The sequence below is a fragment of the Ischnura elegans genome, chromosome 1 (assembly GCF_921293095.1).
Source record: "Ischnura elegans chromosome 1, ioIscEleg1.1, whole genome shotgun sequence".
Classification (NCBI taxonomy): domain Eukaryota; kingdom Metazoa; phylum Arthropoda; class Insecta; order Odonata; family Coenagrionidae; genus Ischnura; species Ischnura elegans.
The window spans coordinates 82,381,328-82,398,148 of NC_060246.1; the positions used below are offsets into that span (position 1 = coordinate 82,381,328).

General features: G+C 39.1%; 1 protein-coding gene across 3 annotated transcripts in view; it reads left to right on the plus strand.

Annotated features, from left to right (window-relative positions):
* Positions 1 to 16,821, plus strand: part of LOC124164614 (G2-specific protein kinase fin1) — a 70,323-nt gene that overhangs the window by 4,766 nt on the left and 48,736 nt on the right. For all 3 annotated transcript variants that reach the window (XM_046542017.1, XM_046542014.1, XM_046542016.1), the window contains exons 2-3: positions 1,088 to 1,229; positions 8,097 to 8,246. In XM_046542017.1, the coding sequence (XP_046397973.1) occupies positions 8,119 to 8,246 (128 nt within the window). In that variant the 5' untranslated portion in view covers positions 1,088 to 1,229; positions 8,097 to 8,118. The remainder of the gene's footprint in view (positions 1 to 1,087; positions 1,230 to 8,096; positions 8,247 to 16,821) is intronic.

Genomic DNA, 16,821 nt, shown 5'->3' on the forward strand with positions numbered 1-16,821 from the left:
TATTGTAGAATTCCCTCTTCGTTTGTGTTAGTCTACTTTTTCTTTCTTGGTTCGTCTATTGCTGGGTGTTCGGCTTCTTCAGAAACAAAGCTCTTTCACGTCTTCAAGATTTTTGTTTTCTTTGTTTAATGTGTGTCCCATTCTATCTTTTATGGCTTATTAGTATCTTAGTTTTCTTTTTATCGATTTTCAGCTAATATCTGGCCATTATCCATTGTATTAATGACTGAGTCTTCTTCAAATCATTGTCGTCAGCGGCTATGTCGTCAGCAAATCGCAGCATACCTATTCTTTCTCCATGGACGTTGACACCCGAACCCTCATATTTGCTTTCATTGACGGCTTTCTTTATTCTTTCGAATTTTCGGGGGCAGTGCCCAGCATTGTCTCACTCTTTTCCATATTCTAGTCCATGTTCGCTGTATGTAATACAATAATTACTAACTTTTAATATCAGCCATTCGTGACTATCTTTGAGGAGCATTCGTCGACTCCACTAGTTCTTGGGGGCTTCTTAGTTTGCTAGCCGAACCTAGAGAGTGGCTAACATTCAAGGAAAAATTATAATCCTCCCAATTTAAAAGGAAGTAATAACGGTATAAAGGCCTCATAAGTGTCATATTGTATTTCCCTAATCATATTGCCAAAATCGATCACCATTCCTAGCGCTCCTCAGAAAATTTTTAGGGAAAATTATGTGTTTGTTTCAAAGGAAGTGTACTTTTGATTTTTGCAGGAAAGGTTTTAATAGTTGTTATTTTTGATAAATGTGTCTCCTCGTTTGTTATTAGAGTTGGAAGGAATAATTGTTTACCCTTATGACTTTACTTTTCTTTTATAGCCTATATAACGCCTTCATTATGTTGGACTTTATAATTTAAAGGGCGAGTGAATATATTTTTTCCGGTTTCCCCACATTTCAATTGTCGTGACCTGGTGAAAGCATTGTTTTCTTGCATTTCCTTTGGTGGTGTTTTTTCGCAGTAGGTATTGTACTTAAATGTCCGTTACGCTATGCTTTAATTTTCTAGAGTTTTTACCCGTATTTTGTTAATAACATAATTTGTTTTGTTTTCATCGCACCCAGGTCACCCCGCTGCAGATCTACCTTCCACTTCAGCCAGCCCAGAAGCTACCCCCCCGGTCCGCCCTGCGCGGAAAAATCGAAGCCTAAGGTTATCAGGAAGTTCACATCCAGGCCTTTCCATAGAAGGAAGAGATAGCGGAAGGTGAGGAAGCACTTTCATTAAATGATCTTATTTTTTTATTTGAGATGATGATAGTCATGGATAATTTAGATTGGGGACTAATTATCAAAAATATTGTTTTTGAGATAAAAAGGTAGGAATTGGATTTACAGGGCTTCAGTGGTCGAAGCAGAAATATTACCAGATATTTGAAAAAGAGGAAAAGATTGCTAATGGAGGAAACTGCCGCAATTTATGTATTTTTCATGATTTTTATAACTCGTACTTGGTGAGCCGGAAAGTTAGTTTGGATATATCAGCGCACCCCCCTGACTAAGGCATGGGCTGTGAATACAACTCTTTTAAGGGAGAGAGGCTATTTTTTTCTTTCCCGCGCCAACTCACACTTCCAGGATTCACAGCTCCCGTCCGCATTTGAACCCAGGCTGCTTCGATTATATGGCACGCACACGTACCTGTTAGGCCACCAGTCCCTGTTTTTTTACGGATAATTTCATACTCAGGGGATAAGGTCTTTCAATGAATTCGAGAGTGAGAGATTTTGCTTCGTGTCAATATGGTAATCCCCTAGTTCGCAGAAGGCATTTTGGATCAAAGGCATAAGGATTCAAAGCGCCAGCAAAATGAAATGCTAAGAAAATTGGCGGGGTTAGTGAAAAACATTGGGGAGGTGAGAATGTTACTTCAGCTTTTAGTGGGATCTAATGATAACCACGAAGCACTATGAGACCGCGGACAACGCTTACTGTTACGGCCGTTTTACACGGGGCACGTACTTGCAGAATATGACGGAGGCGTAGTCAAAAATGCGTCATGTAAAGCGGTGTATTGCTAGACCACATGCGAGAATGCATGGACGTGAGATGGCAAAATAGCCCCTGTTCTAATTTCGTTCATGCATTCACGGAATTCCACGACATGCATTCGTGCATTTCCACTCCATTCTAGAAATTAATGCAGTTCTAACCTGCGCAATTCCGTGCCCTGTGTAAAACGGCCTTTACACGGTCCTAATTTACCGTAAGGCAAAATAGGCAAGTGTCGAGGGACGTCTCAATCCAAGGGGCGCCTTCTGTGAGGCAACCGGCAATGATCTGTACTGGAGGCGCCTCGAAGTGCACCGCCGTCAGCAAGCTTATTATGTGGGTTCCGTCTGCCTGCAGGTGCCCTCTTTGCTAGGGATCAATATGTGCTATGTTAGGATTACAGCAGAACTTGAACTGCTATGCCATAATTAATGAATTTGCCGAAAAGGAGACAGGAAGGAAATTTTTGAAGTAGTTCTCGTTGTGTTTGAGGCATGCCCCGTTATGTCTCCATTCAAGTTTTTAATCTGCGCTTATAGAAGAAAGAAGATATGCAGTTGGCCGTATTTTAATTTTAGAGGCTTTGTTCAATTTAAAATGTCGTCCGTACCACTGGTCTTCATGCGTTTTAAAATTAGTGTGTGTTCTACTATTTTTATTCTATATTTCGTGCTAACGCAGTTCATTCAGTACGTAATGTTTTTATTTTTTTGAAGTTACTTTTCTCTTTTGTTGTATGAATTAAGGCTAGAAATTATTTTTGGCAAGGGTATTCATAAATTGTTTTAGTTACATAAAAGCGAAACTGTTTCATGTAGTTTTACTTCAAGCTGTTTTTAAAAATTGAATTGTCTGTTTCCCTTGAGTAAAAAAATTCAAGCATAAACTTATGCTGTCAGCCATATATCTGTTTATTCCTTTTTTTCCGAACCTTACTTCATGCGAGTGACTAGGCCTTATAAAAATCGGGGAAGGGGTGGGGGGCTCAAGGGAGGAGAGGCGCTCAATGGAGAGGAAATGGGGGGTGCCTATAGCGTAACTTAAGGGTAAAACCGGCCCTGGCCTTTTCACGTTTTCTTAACTTGCTTCGTCTGTTTCATGGATTGAATCTTGTAAGTTAATTTTAACCCACCTCACACGGTTGGATTGGCTTTAAATTTTGCACACATGCTTGCTTTTACTGACAATACAATATTCAATAATCTGACATTTTAAATTTTGTGCCAACCAACTAAATTTTCATTTGGAAATATTGTTAAAAATTTCCTCCACATATATCGATAGTTATAATTTTTGCCAGGAACTCCTTTAACAGCTCTGGTTGAGTCTATTACATGATTCACCTCTAAAAAGTATGAAATGAAAAAGATAAAAAACACGCTTTGTCCTAATCAGTATAAAATGCACTAAAAGTAAAAATTTGGCTTTTATCGCTAAAGCGTGGATACTGATTAGGTTTAGATATTAATGTTGCATGCCAATCCTTACTCACTTATCAGACTTTTTTAATCGACCTAATCAGGGTTATAACACGCATTGTTCTCCGAGGACGAAAAGCTTAGTTTTTACGTTTTAGTGCATTACATTCATTTCTAGCTGTTTTTTTTTTCTTTTAATTTCGTTTATACTAGTTTCGAACATGCATATTTCAGTTTGACTCTGGGGGTTATCTCTTAGAACCCTCTTGTAGTCCCAGGTCCCACTGATAAAAAAATAACCTGCTTCGTTGATTTGAATTATATTCATCTAACCCGGGCGGAGACATTTCCGTTTTATTATTGAAGAACTGTTGACAGTGATGCGATTGTTTTTTTTACTTACGTGATTCAGCCCAGTATCGAATAGCTCGGTCTGAAAATATGCGCCGTTTATGAATTCTATCTTTTGTATTCGTTATGGAATGAGCAACGTCCTCTCAATCTTACTATCTCCAAATTGATTATGCGTGATTAACCCAATGAACCTATTCGAGGATTTTCTTGAAGGACCTTGAAGGCGAAGAAGTGAAGTAAACTATTAGTTATGCCATTTCCTTAAACACAAAGGAAACAAATATTTGAACTCTTTATCGCGTTCGCAAATCGTGCGGGGAAGAATCTTATTTTGGAGAGTCCTGGGGTTATTCTCAAATTCTATCCTGGAAGCTACGTGTAGTAATTATTTTAAGTGCCTTGGTATATGTGAAGTTGTTGCGTGATGATGTTTGTATTATTTATCTCCTTTTTATGAAGTCCTCTCGCTATTTTAAAGTGGAATATCGGAGTGATCTCTTACACTTTGCGAGCTGGTATTTAATATGTATTTCCCGAAAATCGATTCAAAATCGTTGGTTAGCCTCTTGTCTACCTCATTCTAATAAGGTAATGGAAAGATTAGAAAATTGGGTTTTAAAAATTTGATTAAAATGGTCGTATAACTCCCTTTTGACTCGTATTTGGTATTTATTTTGACATATTACTCGTTTAAACTAAAGTAAACACCTTAAATTTTCTTCGTGCACTGATTAGACCCTTGTCAACATTTGGTTTTTTTAAGTAAACATAAATGTTCCTGAAAATATACTCACGTTTATTTTTCAAAATTTGAGTAAGAGAAGAATATTGATAAGGGATACTTTTTATGACCGTGGAATTTTCAAGGCGATAGTGTTAGATTTATTCTAGCAACACAACTGGTCGAAAATGATGCGTCCTCGATGTGGAGGATAGTGACCACATGGATGCATAATACTTTCGATCTAAGATCAGTTAACTTTTCTCTGTTTTTGTAGGAAAGTACCTGATAGAAAATTGGACTATGACTAGGACTGTAAATTGTTTTTTTTTCAGCGATGGTAATAATGCATAATAATAATACCAACGAACAGTAATTGAAAACTACAAATTAATAATATTTCAAAAATCTCGTGTTAACACGTGTCATAAACAAAAAAATAAATTAATACCAGTCGTAGGAATTTAAATGCATAATACATTTTCAATGCATACTTTTTTTATAATGTATTTGTAAGTAAAAGATATGAATTGTTCGGTAACTAATGAGTATATAATTACCAGACGATCTAAATATTATTCATGAATTGTTGCACGCATTTGGCGATCTCAAAAGTTTTACTCCTGTGAGTTGATATGGGTTTTCGGGCTTAAAACATTGATAAATTTATTATGTATTTTTACGGAGTTAGAAAACTTAATATTTATAGAGCTTTTAGACTTTTTAATAAATTGATTGAGCCTTAATTTTCTACTTTACTTATTTTATGTACTCTGTAGCTGTTTCGTGTGGATTAATCGAAAGTCACCCTGTATTCGTTAGCGGCTTTAGTAAAATTAGTATCCAAGGGGCGGAAAATTGTTTGACATTATACGTACATCGCATTTATGGCTCCCTGATGTTTAATAATCATTGAGGCCTATACCACTTTCATTTAAGCATAAATATGATGTATGTTTAACAAGCAATCACGAAATTCCATGCCTTTTTTCGAACTCGGCAAGGGTACAGTCCTCGCAAGGATGGCGTGAATAGCGGTGGAATTTGTCCACGCCTCCCGATATATCCGCGATAAGGTTTTTAGAATCGTCATATCGTGACTGAGGTCCATAAATGATGAATGGTCCACAAGAATTATTTAAACGCCGCGGAAATTTCTTCCTGACGTCATGCACTTACGTAGTAGCTGGGGGATGAGAAAGTATATCCAAAATAGCTACGGTTTGTCGGTCGGAGCGTGAATATTGTGCGCATATGTCGATATTTGACTCACATTTCTCTGAATTTCGTTCAGAAATATCCTTTGTCTGGTAGCGTGAATAGAAGTCAAACCTTACTATTGAGAAAGAAGTGATTGATTTTTCTGATCATGCTTATTTATTTCCATTGAGGATAATTCAATTTCCAGCTCCGGTGCGATTAGTTAAATTGTAGTCAAACGGCTATAAAAATCAGTAAACCCAGGGAGTACTTTTATCTAATATTTAATGTATATGATCGGATGTATTCAATTAATGTATATACCCTTACTCTTAAGCTGAACGTATTATTCGACAAGTATAAATTAGGCAGTATATTAGGCAGTTTATAATAAAAATTGATGCAGATCAAGTCTTCTCGGAATATTCACCGTGTGGGATGTCGGTTAACGCCGTCAAGGAAAGTGGGAAATTTAGAAATAGGTTGCCATTTGCATCTATCATCACGTGCGTTATGAAATCCATATATCTTCAATTTCGTCTCTACCCTTGTCAAAGATATTGTTATCTTATTTTTCAAGGGATGCTTAACATATAGCTAATATTTTGGATTCTATACCAATATACCGAGTTATTTCACATCGCCAGCAATCAGTTGCCCGAAAGAAAAATAAACTATCCGTGCTGTATTATTTTCTGTATCAAAGTTGTTTTAAGGGCTTATTATGGTGTACTTACGTAATTATAGTGTATTGATGGAATCATGCGTATCTTGCGGAAAAAGTTCCTTTCGCAGGGGTACGTTTTCAATTTGCTCCGGAACGATTTCGATGATTTTCGTTGATGCCTTTCTTCTTTTTTAAGAGTCAAAATTGTGACTTCTCCCATTTTAATTGATAGTTGACTTTTTTCCTTTACTATCGCGACTCGTCGGCGTGCCAATAACCGCTATTGCAGTTCGGATTGCCATGAAACCCAGAAAAAAATTGTTTGGCGTATCCCAAGGAAAATAGGGCTCGAATGCTCTAGTATTGATCCTCGCATGGCATTAAAGTTTCTCCTATCTAAGCATGTGCTTTCTTGCGGTCGCTCGCTGGTTGTATGTACCCTTCATTCCTCCAGTCTGTTTATTAGCATCGATTGGAATATACACCACCTTGGCAGGCTTTTCTTTGAGAGTTCGCTTTCATGTGCTTAGCGCTAGTGCCAGCTGAACAATCCCATATGACGGACTTCTTCATTAAGTAATAACTTCGGTCCTGGCATTCGATAGATAAACGTAACCGCGCTTTATGAAATGTAGTATAACCATTTTTAGCCAAAAACGGAAAACGGCTTGAAAATTGAAGGGAAAGCGTTGTTTAGGTCTGAAATAGTATTTTCTGTGGAAAATTGCTTTGCGGGTCACTTTCTGAATTATTCCAAAATTGCTCCGTAGTGCTAAACTCCTTCATTGTGCAATTATTTTCTCTATTTATCTTGACTATGTATTTGTCCTTCGCCTTACCTGTCATCCATACAGGTACTTACTAAAACAATCCTTTATGGAGTTTGTACTCGCCTTAGACTCACCATTTCTGGGGTTACCACCTACTCACAATCAACTGTAGAAGATCCTGTGGAGTAGATGGATATTCCCTTCCCCCATTGTTAGTGCTGAGGATGATCCCAGCGTGGTAATGAGACGCAGCTTATTCCAATTGCAAGGTTCATAGGGCATGGGTTTCCTTTCGAATGGCAATTGGCAAGCCTTGTGGCAGTACCCTTTATAACTGATGTTGGAACAAAGTCATCGAGCCTTGCCCAGTGGGCTGGAGTGTTTCAAGTGCCTCATTTCTTCCTAGAGATTGACACGGGATTGTGCTGTTGAAAAGTCGGTTACGATAAACACTGAGACCCGTAATGCCACCAACAAGGATCCCCAACAAAATTTCGTATTGCGAAATTCAATGGGTGCTAAATTTTGGGGGAAACTTTAACCCCCTGTGAAAATCCTATCTGCATCCTTATCTGCTTTCATAGAATAATTAAAAATCCTTCTCAGTGGGAAATGCCAAAATTATCCAAAAATGACCTATGGATAACTGCGAGTTATAGAAGTGAAAGTGAATTCAAAGGAAAATTTATCTCGTACTATTTTCCCTTTTTTGCACTTGCTGTCGCAAATAAATCTAATTCTACGTCTACAAAATAGCCTGCGAGCCACCTCTAGGATGTTATAGTTGAACAAGTGGAATATTCCCGTTTCCTATACTAATAGGAGTACAGTCAAACCACATCTACCGAGGTAGTTCAACTTACAATTAGTTTAAAGAAAAACGCCCATGTGTAGTGAATCTTGTTCGAGGCTGTTCGCGTCATTGATTGTCTATTTGGGTATCCGTTCGCAGGTCCGGCCGCCTTGACCACGCTATGCACACTCCGGTGGGTTCGACCGAGGGGGAGGAGGGCGGGGGGGAGGCGGGGCCCGACGGCGATGCGGAGCGGTTCTCCACCACCGCGCTCTCCAGCCGGGACGACAGGGAGAACTTCGCCAACAGGTATGTATGTCGTTTGCACGGCTCCAGTCGCGAGTGCCAACGTCCGCGCCCCACCTCATCCTCCCGCCAACGCTCTCCCGCCGATCCACATCCCACGCTGCCGCGCCTCCCATGCTTCCAAACAGAGGCGAGTCTCATTTGTGATGCCCCGTGCAAGGTCAAGTTCCTCCTCGGATCACTATTAATTCCCTGGTTTGTGAGGTTTCACCGAAAGATATAAAATGATTAAATCTTCTCGTATTTTCCACTGGGTGAGTTGCTTAGGGGGCGACGTTTCGATAGCTACCTCTGCCTTCATCATCATGGCATGAGAACAATGGCAAAGGTATGTGTGCTTTTGACCAGCTGGTTTCAATTACCCTTAAACCACTAAAAGATCAGGCTTGGTTTACTGTTTCTTCGTTTTTATTTATAAAAATCGTTTGACGGGTCCAAAGATTCAGTTAATGTTTTGGTGAAGCAGTGGGTACAAAAAAGGGCAAAGGTGTGAAATGTACGGATGATATTTCCGCAGATATTGCTTATTAAGTTCCGTTTATCTAGTTGTATTTACTTTTTATTTAATAGCAATACTTTTTAACTTAATGCATGAAGATAACTTTTTTGCCTATGTTAAAATTGTACAGTGATTGTCTTTACGCGTATAGAAAGTCGTGCTCCCCACATTGCTATTCCCTAATCAGCGGTGCTACTACGAAATATAATTAATCATGGGCAGTATTGTCTGATACGGTAATCGCAACCCAATTCTCGGCTAAAGAGTTGTTATATCTTTAATTTTAAGATGCGATGAGTTTCTTGACTGAGAAAATTCTTAGTACAGATCGTAGATTTATGAAAAAATAGTTGCGCTCCATTGTTTGAGCGTAGATTAGGTTACCTCTGATTGATGTGTCCTGGAGCACTTTGCGATGCGGGTTCCTTATCTGAGTTGCACACTAACCGTTATACATGTCACTGGGTAATGGCATTTTCCACAGGGCTGGGTAAAATGGGTTCATCGGGAAAAAGTGAACATTTGAATAAGCTGGTGATATTGCATGTGAGATGAGAATTGTATGAGACTTTTCGAGGACTGACATTCGAGGAAGTTCCAAGATCCAGGCCGTTCATATCTGAACAACTGAGGGTATGTTTTCCCATAATAGTATGTCTAGGATATAAATGACATTATGGGTCGATATGCCATCAGGAACCTACAGGCGACGGGCTATTTTGCTATATGAATTTAGTTGCATTCGTAATTACGTTTATAGTATGGATGAGAATACTGTAGAAAAAATAATTTTCTATGAGTGATAACTAATGAATTGAAGCTGATGACCTTGGAAACTAAGTTTCGACCCTGATATGTCGCAAATTTCCGTATCGTAGAAGGCGTATAATATTTTCCAGGTTAGTAGCGTAACCTAATTACTTAATGAAGCATCAAATGAGTTGCAAAAGTTGTTTTAGTATTGTTTATAAATTTCCTTTCCTCTCGTTAGTGGATATGATGTTTTGTAGCCAAGGTTTTCTTGGTGTTGGAATCACTCAGGGTAAATGGGTTTTCGAGCGATGTTCCGTACAATTGATGTTGGAGTAAAGTCATTCTGTCTTCCTGCCTTATTTTCTATAGTTTTTTCATATCGACAGTTCCGCGATGAAGGTCCGCTTCAATTTCGCCTGGATTCGATTTATCTCAGTTTTAATTTGCAGTGGCTACTCGTGGACGTTGGAAGGGGCAGAGGTAAAAATCACGGGGGATGTTTTAGAATGGTTGGAATTAAAGTGGAGAGGTTTGTAATCTCAATGAATTCTGGCAAAATGAAGAGTTTTTAAGTATTGTGCAGAATTTAGGCTTGTTAATTGGACTCGATTTTTGCTTTATTTATTCGCAGAAAAATTCATAATTGTACTTCCAAGATGTGAGGAGAATCCGGCCCTCCCCCCTAATCCCGTCCTCTTCTGGTTCGCATATAATTATAGTTTCATAGGTTTCAAACGCAAAATGAAATTCTGTTTCTTTGGGAATTGACTGAAACCCTGCAACTGTTGTCTTTATAAAGTCATTGTGCAGACGATATTGATGGAAAATTACGGAGAATTGCACTTGTTAAAAAATACTATTACAATTACTAATTTGACTTTCGGTAAAATACGCCCGACCGAAGACTTTTCCTAGGAATGACGAAAATTTAATAAGAAACGGGAGACTACGCATCAAAATACAGGGAAATCTATACGAAATTCATATTTGTAAAATTTGCACTTGATTTTGTTTGTGCCTGCCTTACCTAAATTTTTTGTCTCGTTCTGGGAAACATAATTTTGAATTACTTTCATTCGGTTGCCCACGATAGCATGCGACACGTCAATCCTTCTGATCTTTTGACGGAGAAACGTCATTCCATTGGTCGTTATAAATCTTAAGTTGTGGTGATAAGTGGATAAGTATATTGCCGAGCGGAGACGAAATTCATGGAATTCCATAACCACACGGAACAGATACATACATCTGGTCTTTCCCTTCACTTCCTAAATCAATACGAGGCACAATGGGACGTCATTGGCGCACTTCCATCTCCAGGCCTCTCTAACCACTTCTACCCACACGAAACTCCCTCTCCCCACCCTCCTCATCGGAGGACTCCGCATTCCGTCGATATAACCACAATGAGCATCGCGTGATAGCGCCGCATTCTTACTACTCCAGTGCAGTTATCGCGTCCGACGGAAATAACGATTAAGCCTCTCCTGTCACCTTCTCCGTTTTCTGCTCCTGGGTACCGCATCGCGGTTTATCACTTGTCTCGCCGATGCTTGTCGTGCTGATTTAACTGCTAGGCTGCAATGGGAAAAGGCATTCGTTCACCGCGCGTTACTTGGCTTTAATAATTTTGAAATTTTAAATAGTATATACTACGTCGGAACGAAGAATGTTTCCTATTTAGGAGGACTTAATAACGAGACACCGGGAAACTGCGTAATCGAAATATTAGGAACATATTTTATAATTTGGTGGCGACTTTTCGTTGTGTTCAGCGTAATTTTTTGTCTGATGAAGAGAAACTACTCATTTAATAGATAAATATATAAAAAACACCGCTTAAGCGTTTGTCTAGCGTCCCTTTCGTGTTGAGGCTTAGTAAATCTAGTTCAATACAGGATTTCGGGTTAAACGGGTTTCAATAACGCAGGATTTCGGGTTAAACGCATTACGGTTATTTAGCTATGTAGCTATTTTATATGATTTCCTTATAATATCGGCATTGTTTAAAAAAAATGAAATGGTGTATGACTTCAGTAGCACTACTTGAAACATTTTATCTATTCAGCAATGTCTTTATCATACAAATGTTAGGGGTGAAAGAGGCGTAATAGGGCAATAAGTCTTGGAATCGACACCCTGTAAAATCGTCTGTCACCCTGGGGTAAATTGTGGAAACACTAAATTTTCTATTTCCATTTATAAAAAAATTGCCAACTGCCTCTTTGTCTCTTCTTTTTGGGGGTAAAAAGGGTCGATTTTTCGTAAATGCCATTTTTAGCATTTAGACGTTATATATAAAAATCACACGCCGTGAAACGACTTAAAACACCTAAAGAAGCACTTTTAATTTTTGGGAAATACGTACGAATCCACTACTTCGTTAATTATTATCTCAAAAACGGAAGGAGATGCGATGTTGCATAAAAGATTTCAACAAAAATTGTAATAACTGGCAGAATGACCTGAGAAGGCCCACTCCGGGTGGGTCTGGAGCTATTTTTATTAATACACCCAAGGTAATAAATTTGCATCTCAACTTTTTCCGCACTTATATTTGTACTTTATGAAATTAAATCAATAACGTAAGTAATATTTTTAGTCCTGTTATCGTTACTGTGTTAAGGAAACCTAAGAAAGATATGAATTTCATCTGCAGAACGTCATGTGTGGGGGCATTAACTTGCAAATATATATCATCACAATCTTCCCTGGCAAACAAATGATAACTTAATTTGCCCTGAGTTTGCCCACAGTTTGATCTTATTTTTCCGCTCGATTTTACGGAGACTTGGGACGAATGTGAAATATTTTAAGTAACCACCTTTTTAGGGTAAGTCTTAACCCTCGCGAAACGGTCCCTCAGTTCAACAGAATCAACGGTTATTTTGGAAATTGATGATCTAAGTCCTCAGTACCGCAGTGGCGCCGACTCCATGGGGCCTGAGGGGTCCCGAGCCCCCTCAAAGTTTAGTTAGGTGGGGGGGGGGCGGAGCCTCCTCAATAATTCAAGATTATAATTAAGTTATATTATGCTTGGTGAAATCACAAAAATATATTGATATTTTTTAATTTCCCATGTTTGACGATAGTTACCTTTTAAAATACATTCAACAATGTGTGAAAACAAATAATTATAAGGTAGTAAACAGGTTAGCTGAAAACAAGTGGTGTGAATTATGATAGTGTTACGGTGCTGCGACACACTTTGAATATAACCTCTTCCCGGGGCAAGACCCCCGATATGGGCCCCCCAATATTTTTTATATGTCGGCGCCCCTGCAGTACCGTCTCGACATTGCTTTATCAAGGGCGTACCCAGGATCAAAACCTGGCGGGGGTGAGGGGGGGCATACCATGGTTGATAAGGTAATCTAAGGTGAATGAAACCAACATTATAAGAAAACTATTACAGCCCTTTATCATTTTTTTAAATTGTTTACTTGAAAAAAAAATATTTTAGTTACTATTCTTATACTATTACCATTTTTCGTGGGTTTCGTCCTGATTTTCCTTACAGACTTTTAATATTTTCGCTTCTGAGGAGGGGGGGCTGCACCCCCCTCCTGCGCCCCGTTGGGTACGCCCATGTGCTTTATGCTTGGCTTTGCAATCTCTGGAATAAAATAATGTATACTGAAGAATACCTGCCCGTTGTATCTTTATAAAATATTGTTTTAGCATCGTCGCGTGAAATCTATCTCAACTATCATTAAACATGAGAATGGCTTCGTCAGCTTCGCCGAAGTAGATTTAAATGTCGGTTAACGTTATTAATCGTTATCCTTCTCTGTACAATATTTGGTTACCAAGCAGTGATTGTCTCTTTTGCGAATACACTAAATCAGGGGTCCAACTTCCGCCGTTCCCCAGAAATACGAAGGTTGTTTTTCTTCAACCTTCGATGAGTTATGATTAGAAGACAATTGTTTAAAAATTATTTCATCGCTAAATATTAAGGACGCTTTTTTTACAATCGCCTCGGAAATTGAGGCAATGGCCAGGCCTCATGAAGGTCATCGTCCGTTTTGAGAATGCTTCCCTCCATCAACATTGTCATTCCAGCAAAATATGAAAGTCACTCCGTGCTACGTCGGGATTCTTTATTTATCACACTGTATTAATTTTTTCCTCGGTCCAGTAAGATTATTATAATTCAATTAATTCTAAGATTTTCCTTGTACCTACAACTGTATTTGAATATTTTGCTGTCTGTACGCCCATTAATTATATATATGAATTAATTTGCTTTACTCGCATTTCAGTCGTGTTGTTATCGATACTTCATCTTGAATTTTAAAGTAATTATGGAGTGGATAAGCTAACACAAGTGTTTGAACGGTTGAGATATGTCGGAATGTGAAGCAAATAGAGGGAATATCAAGTAAAGGCCTCTTAATGTTTGTTTGCCGTTCCCACCAGCTAGCTGTTTTTATCGAACGTGTTCCTCGCCTTCAATAGGCGTTCGTGTATCTTATCAGCTCTCACCTTCCTTACTGACGCAGTTATTCTTTAGTGGACATATCGCCGTTTAAGGAATTCTTGATACCTTGGTTATCTCTTGGACTAAACTCCGGCACGCGTGAGGAAATACGAGTACTCCTTATCTGCTATTGGCGACATTCTCTGAGCGAGTTATCGTCAATTTCCTCTCTCTCGCAATCTTCGTGCCTGACAGGCTGCCGTTATATCCTCCTATGTTTTCGCGCGGGAATATTTTTTATTCATTCTTCTTTTTCTCAGCCCAAACCCGCAAGAAGCGAATTTTTGTGGTAGACCTTTTGGCTTCGGACCCTATAGGACTCAGTTTCGTATGCCCACGATGACAGTGATTTTAGTGAAGTCGTTATCATGACTTAGTCCTGCTTTTGGGATGAGGCTGAAGAGATGAATATGACTTCTAACGCATGTACTAATAATGTATTCATCTAATGAAATGTCAGTCTATACAATTATTATGTAATTTTAATCGTTTTTTTACAATAAAAAAGTCAATTTCGACGAAATGTTTACTCTATGCCCCCACTTATTATTTCCTTGAAACCTGCGACGGCGGGCATCCCTCACTTGTCTGTTACTCCTCTCGGGTCTAATTTGCCAATTTGAGTAAGCGCATATTATTTTATTTTGCTAACATACAATGGTGAGTGGCTGAGGATGCGCTTGACTGAAGTGATGGAAAAATTTTAGTCTCAAAATCGTAGTTGATCACATTTTAAGCGCAAGAATTGTACGGACGCAGCGCAATAAATTAATCAAATTCAGTTGTTGGATTTTTGGCAGTGAGACGTTAATTTTGCCATTGAAATTTGAGGTTTAGTCGACAAAGCGCTGGTTGTATTTTGATAATTTATCCTCACCATTGGCGATCCCATTTTGTTGACCTAGGTGTCTGTGCCTAAAAAGCACGTAAAAATGGCAATGAGAATATGTCTGCATTGCCCTTTAGATCCCTTGTATGATTTTATTCGTTCCCTACCTTGGTGCTATGTCCATTATTTCCACCGCGGCGAGCCATGGGAGGGAAGAGGCACTGTGGGGGAGGACGTGGGAGGGGTGTTATCCCCCCCTGCTGGTCGTCACGGATGACGGACCCTCTAAGAGCGCGGCTCACAACGAAGCAGTTGGCCGGGTGTCGGTCGTCGGAAGTTCCGCAGCCGTCATCCTCCCATCCACCCCACCGGGCTTCAACTTGCTAATAGTGTGCCCTTTTCGGACGAGGCTTCGTTTCGTCTCTTAATTCGTACAGCGCATATGCAATAGGGTAGTTTCCTTCATCAAAGAAATGCATTGATTGCGATTCCTTATCCACCTTAGTGTATTCATAATATACAAATTATTTGGTTTTAGAAATCCCAGTGAAGAATGGAAATGGTCAATTTTAACCTCATTTGAAAAAGGCCAGATTGGCGCCCATGCGATTCCACTCCACGTGACATCACAGGGACCTAGTTTCTATACGAGTAGATGGGAGTTTTACATTGTCTGAGATTACCAATGCATGCATTAGGCACATAGCTCACGGAGACATCTCTTAATGATCACTTATTAAAATTGCCTATGGCCGGAAAGTTTCCTTCGTTTGATGGGGTAATAATAATCCTTATTTAAGCCAAGCGCTACCTGCTAGAATGGTACTCTGCTACCTGCTTGCAGCCTGCGTCGTATAAGCGCTCAAAGCCTCGCCCCAAGGTCACCTCATACGGCGACAGCTGGAACCAGAAATACGTCACACGGACTTTTCCCAGCATTCCTACTTAGCCGTCGCGTTTTCGCGCGCTTTAAATTTGTCACGTTTCGTTTAATCGCGAAAAATAGATATTGTCATTCAAAAATCTAAGAGCGTGAAATGCGTACTCCAGGAGTAATAATCTTTCGATTTAGGCAATAAAAAAATCATAGGAAACCACCCTATTCCTCGGCGAGGAAAGATTTCTCCTCAACTATATCATTTCCTGCGCCATTGAGCTCTGAAAAGCGACTGTATCGGTAGTTAAACCTTGTCTTAGGATGAGCCTAGGTAGGAGCGTTTATAAGGAGGCTTGGAGCCCTTGCACCCCGTCAATTTGAGGCAATTTTTTTATCATTTTCAATTGTCTAGTGCCCGCTGCTTTAGCTATCGAAATAGTAATCTACCTACTAGTGTTGTCATTATTTATTTTTCTTTTCTGGAATAATTAGTAAGTGGATACATCACAAGGTATCCTTTTTTAACAATTTTTTATTTTAACCATAAATCGATCCCTCATTTTCTAAGATAAGATGTGCAAACGCCATTGTTCCGCGGGTCGTAAGATGTTCCAGTCGACATGGAAAATAACGTGTTTCATTGATGACAAAAAAACCTGTCATCTCTCAGAAGGTAAGGCATATAAGCTCATAAGCACGAGATAATTTCCCGTAACAATGGCAGCAGTATCATCAATTCTAACCTTTTAAGGTTAGTATCCTCTCAGAGGGTGAAATCGAATAGTTATCCAATTACGCAGCTATATTCAAAAATGTTAATTGTCCTCTTGAAAGCCATGTTTAATCGGATGCTTTCCCAAGTAGCTGTTATCTCTAATGACATAAATAATCGTTCTCTATGTAATCATTTTGTTCTTCTTTCGTATTATTTTTTCTACATCTTCTTACTCCTTTCCCCCGTAGTGGAGTGCAACCGCAAACATATACTGACCGTTAGTTGGGAACATATTGTTTGCATTTGTGTAGGTTAGAGTACGTTAATATTATTTTTTCGATGTTGAAGTGCCTTAAATTTAAAGTATTTTGCACTAGGTTCCATTTAGTGCAGGGTAGATCATAGGTAATAAAATGCTTCCT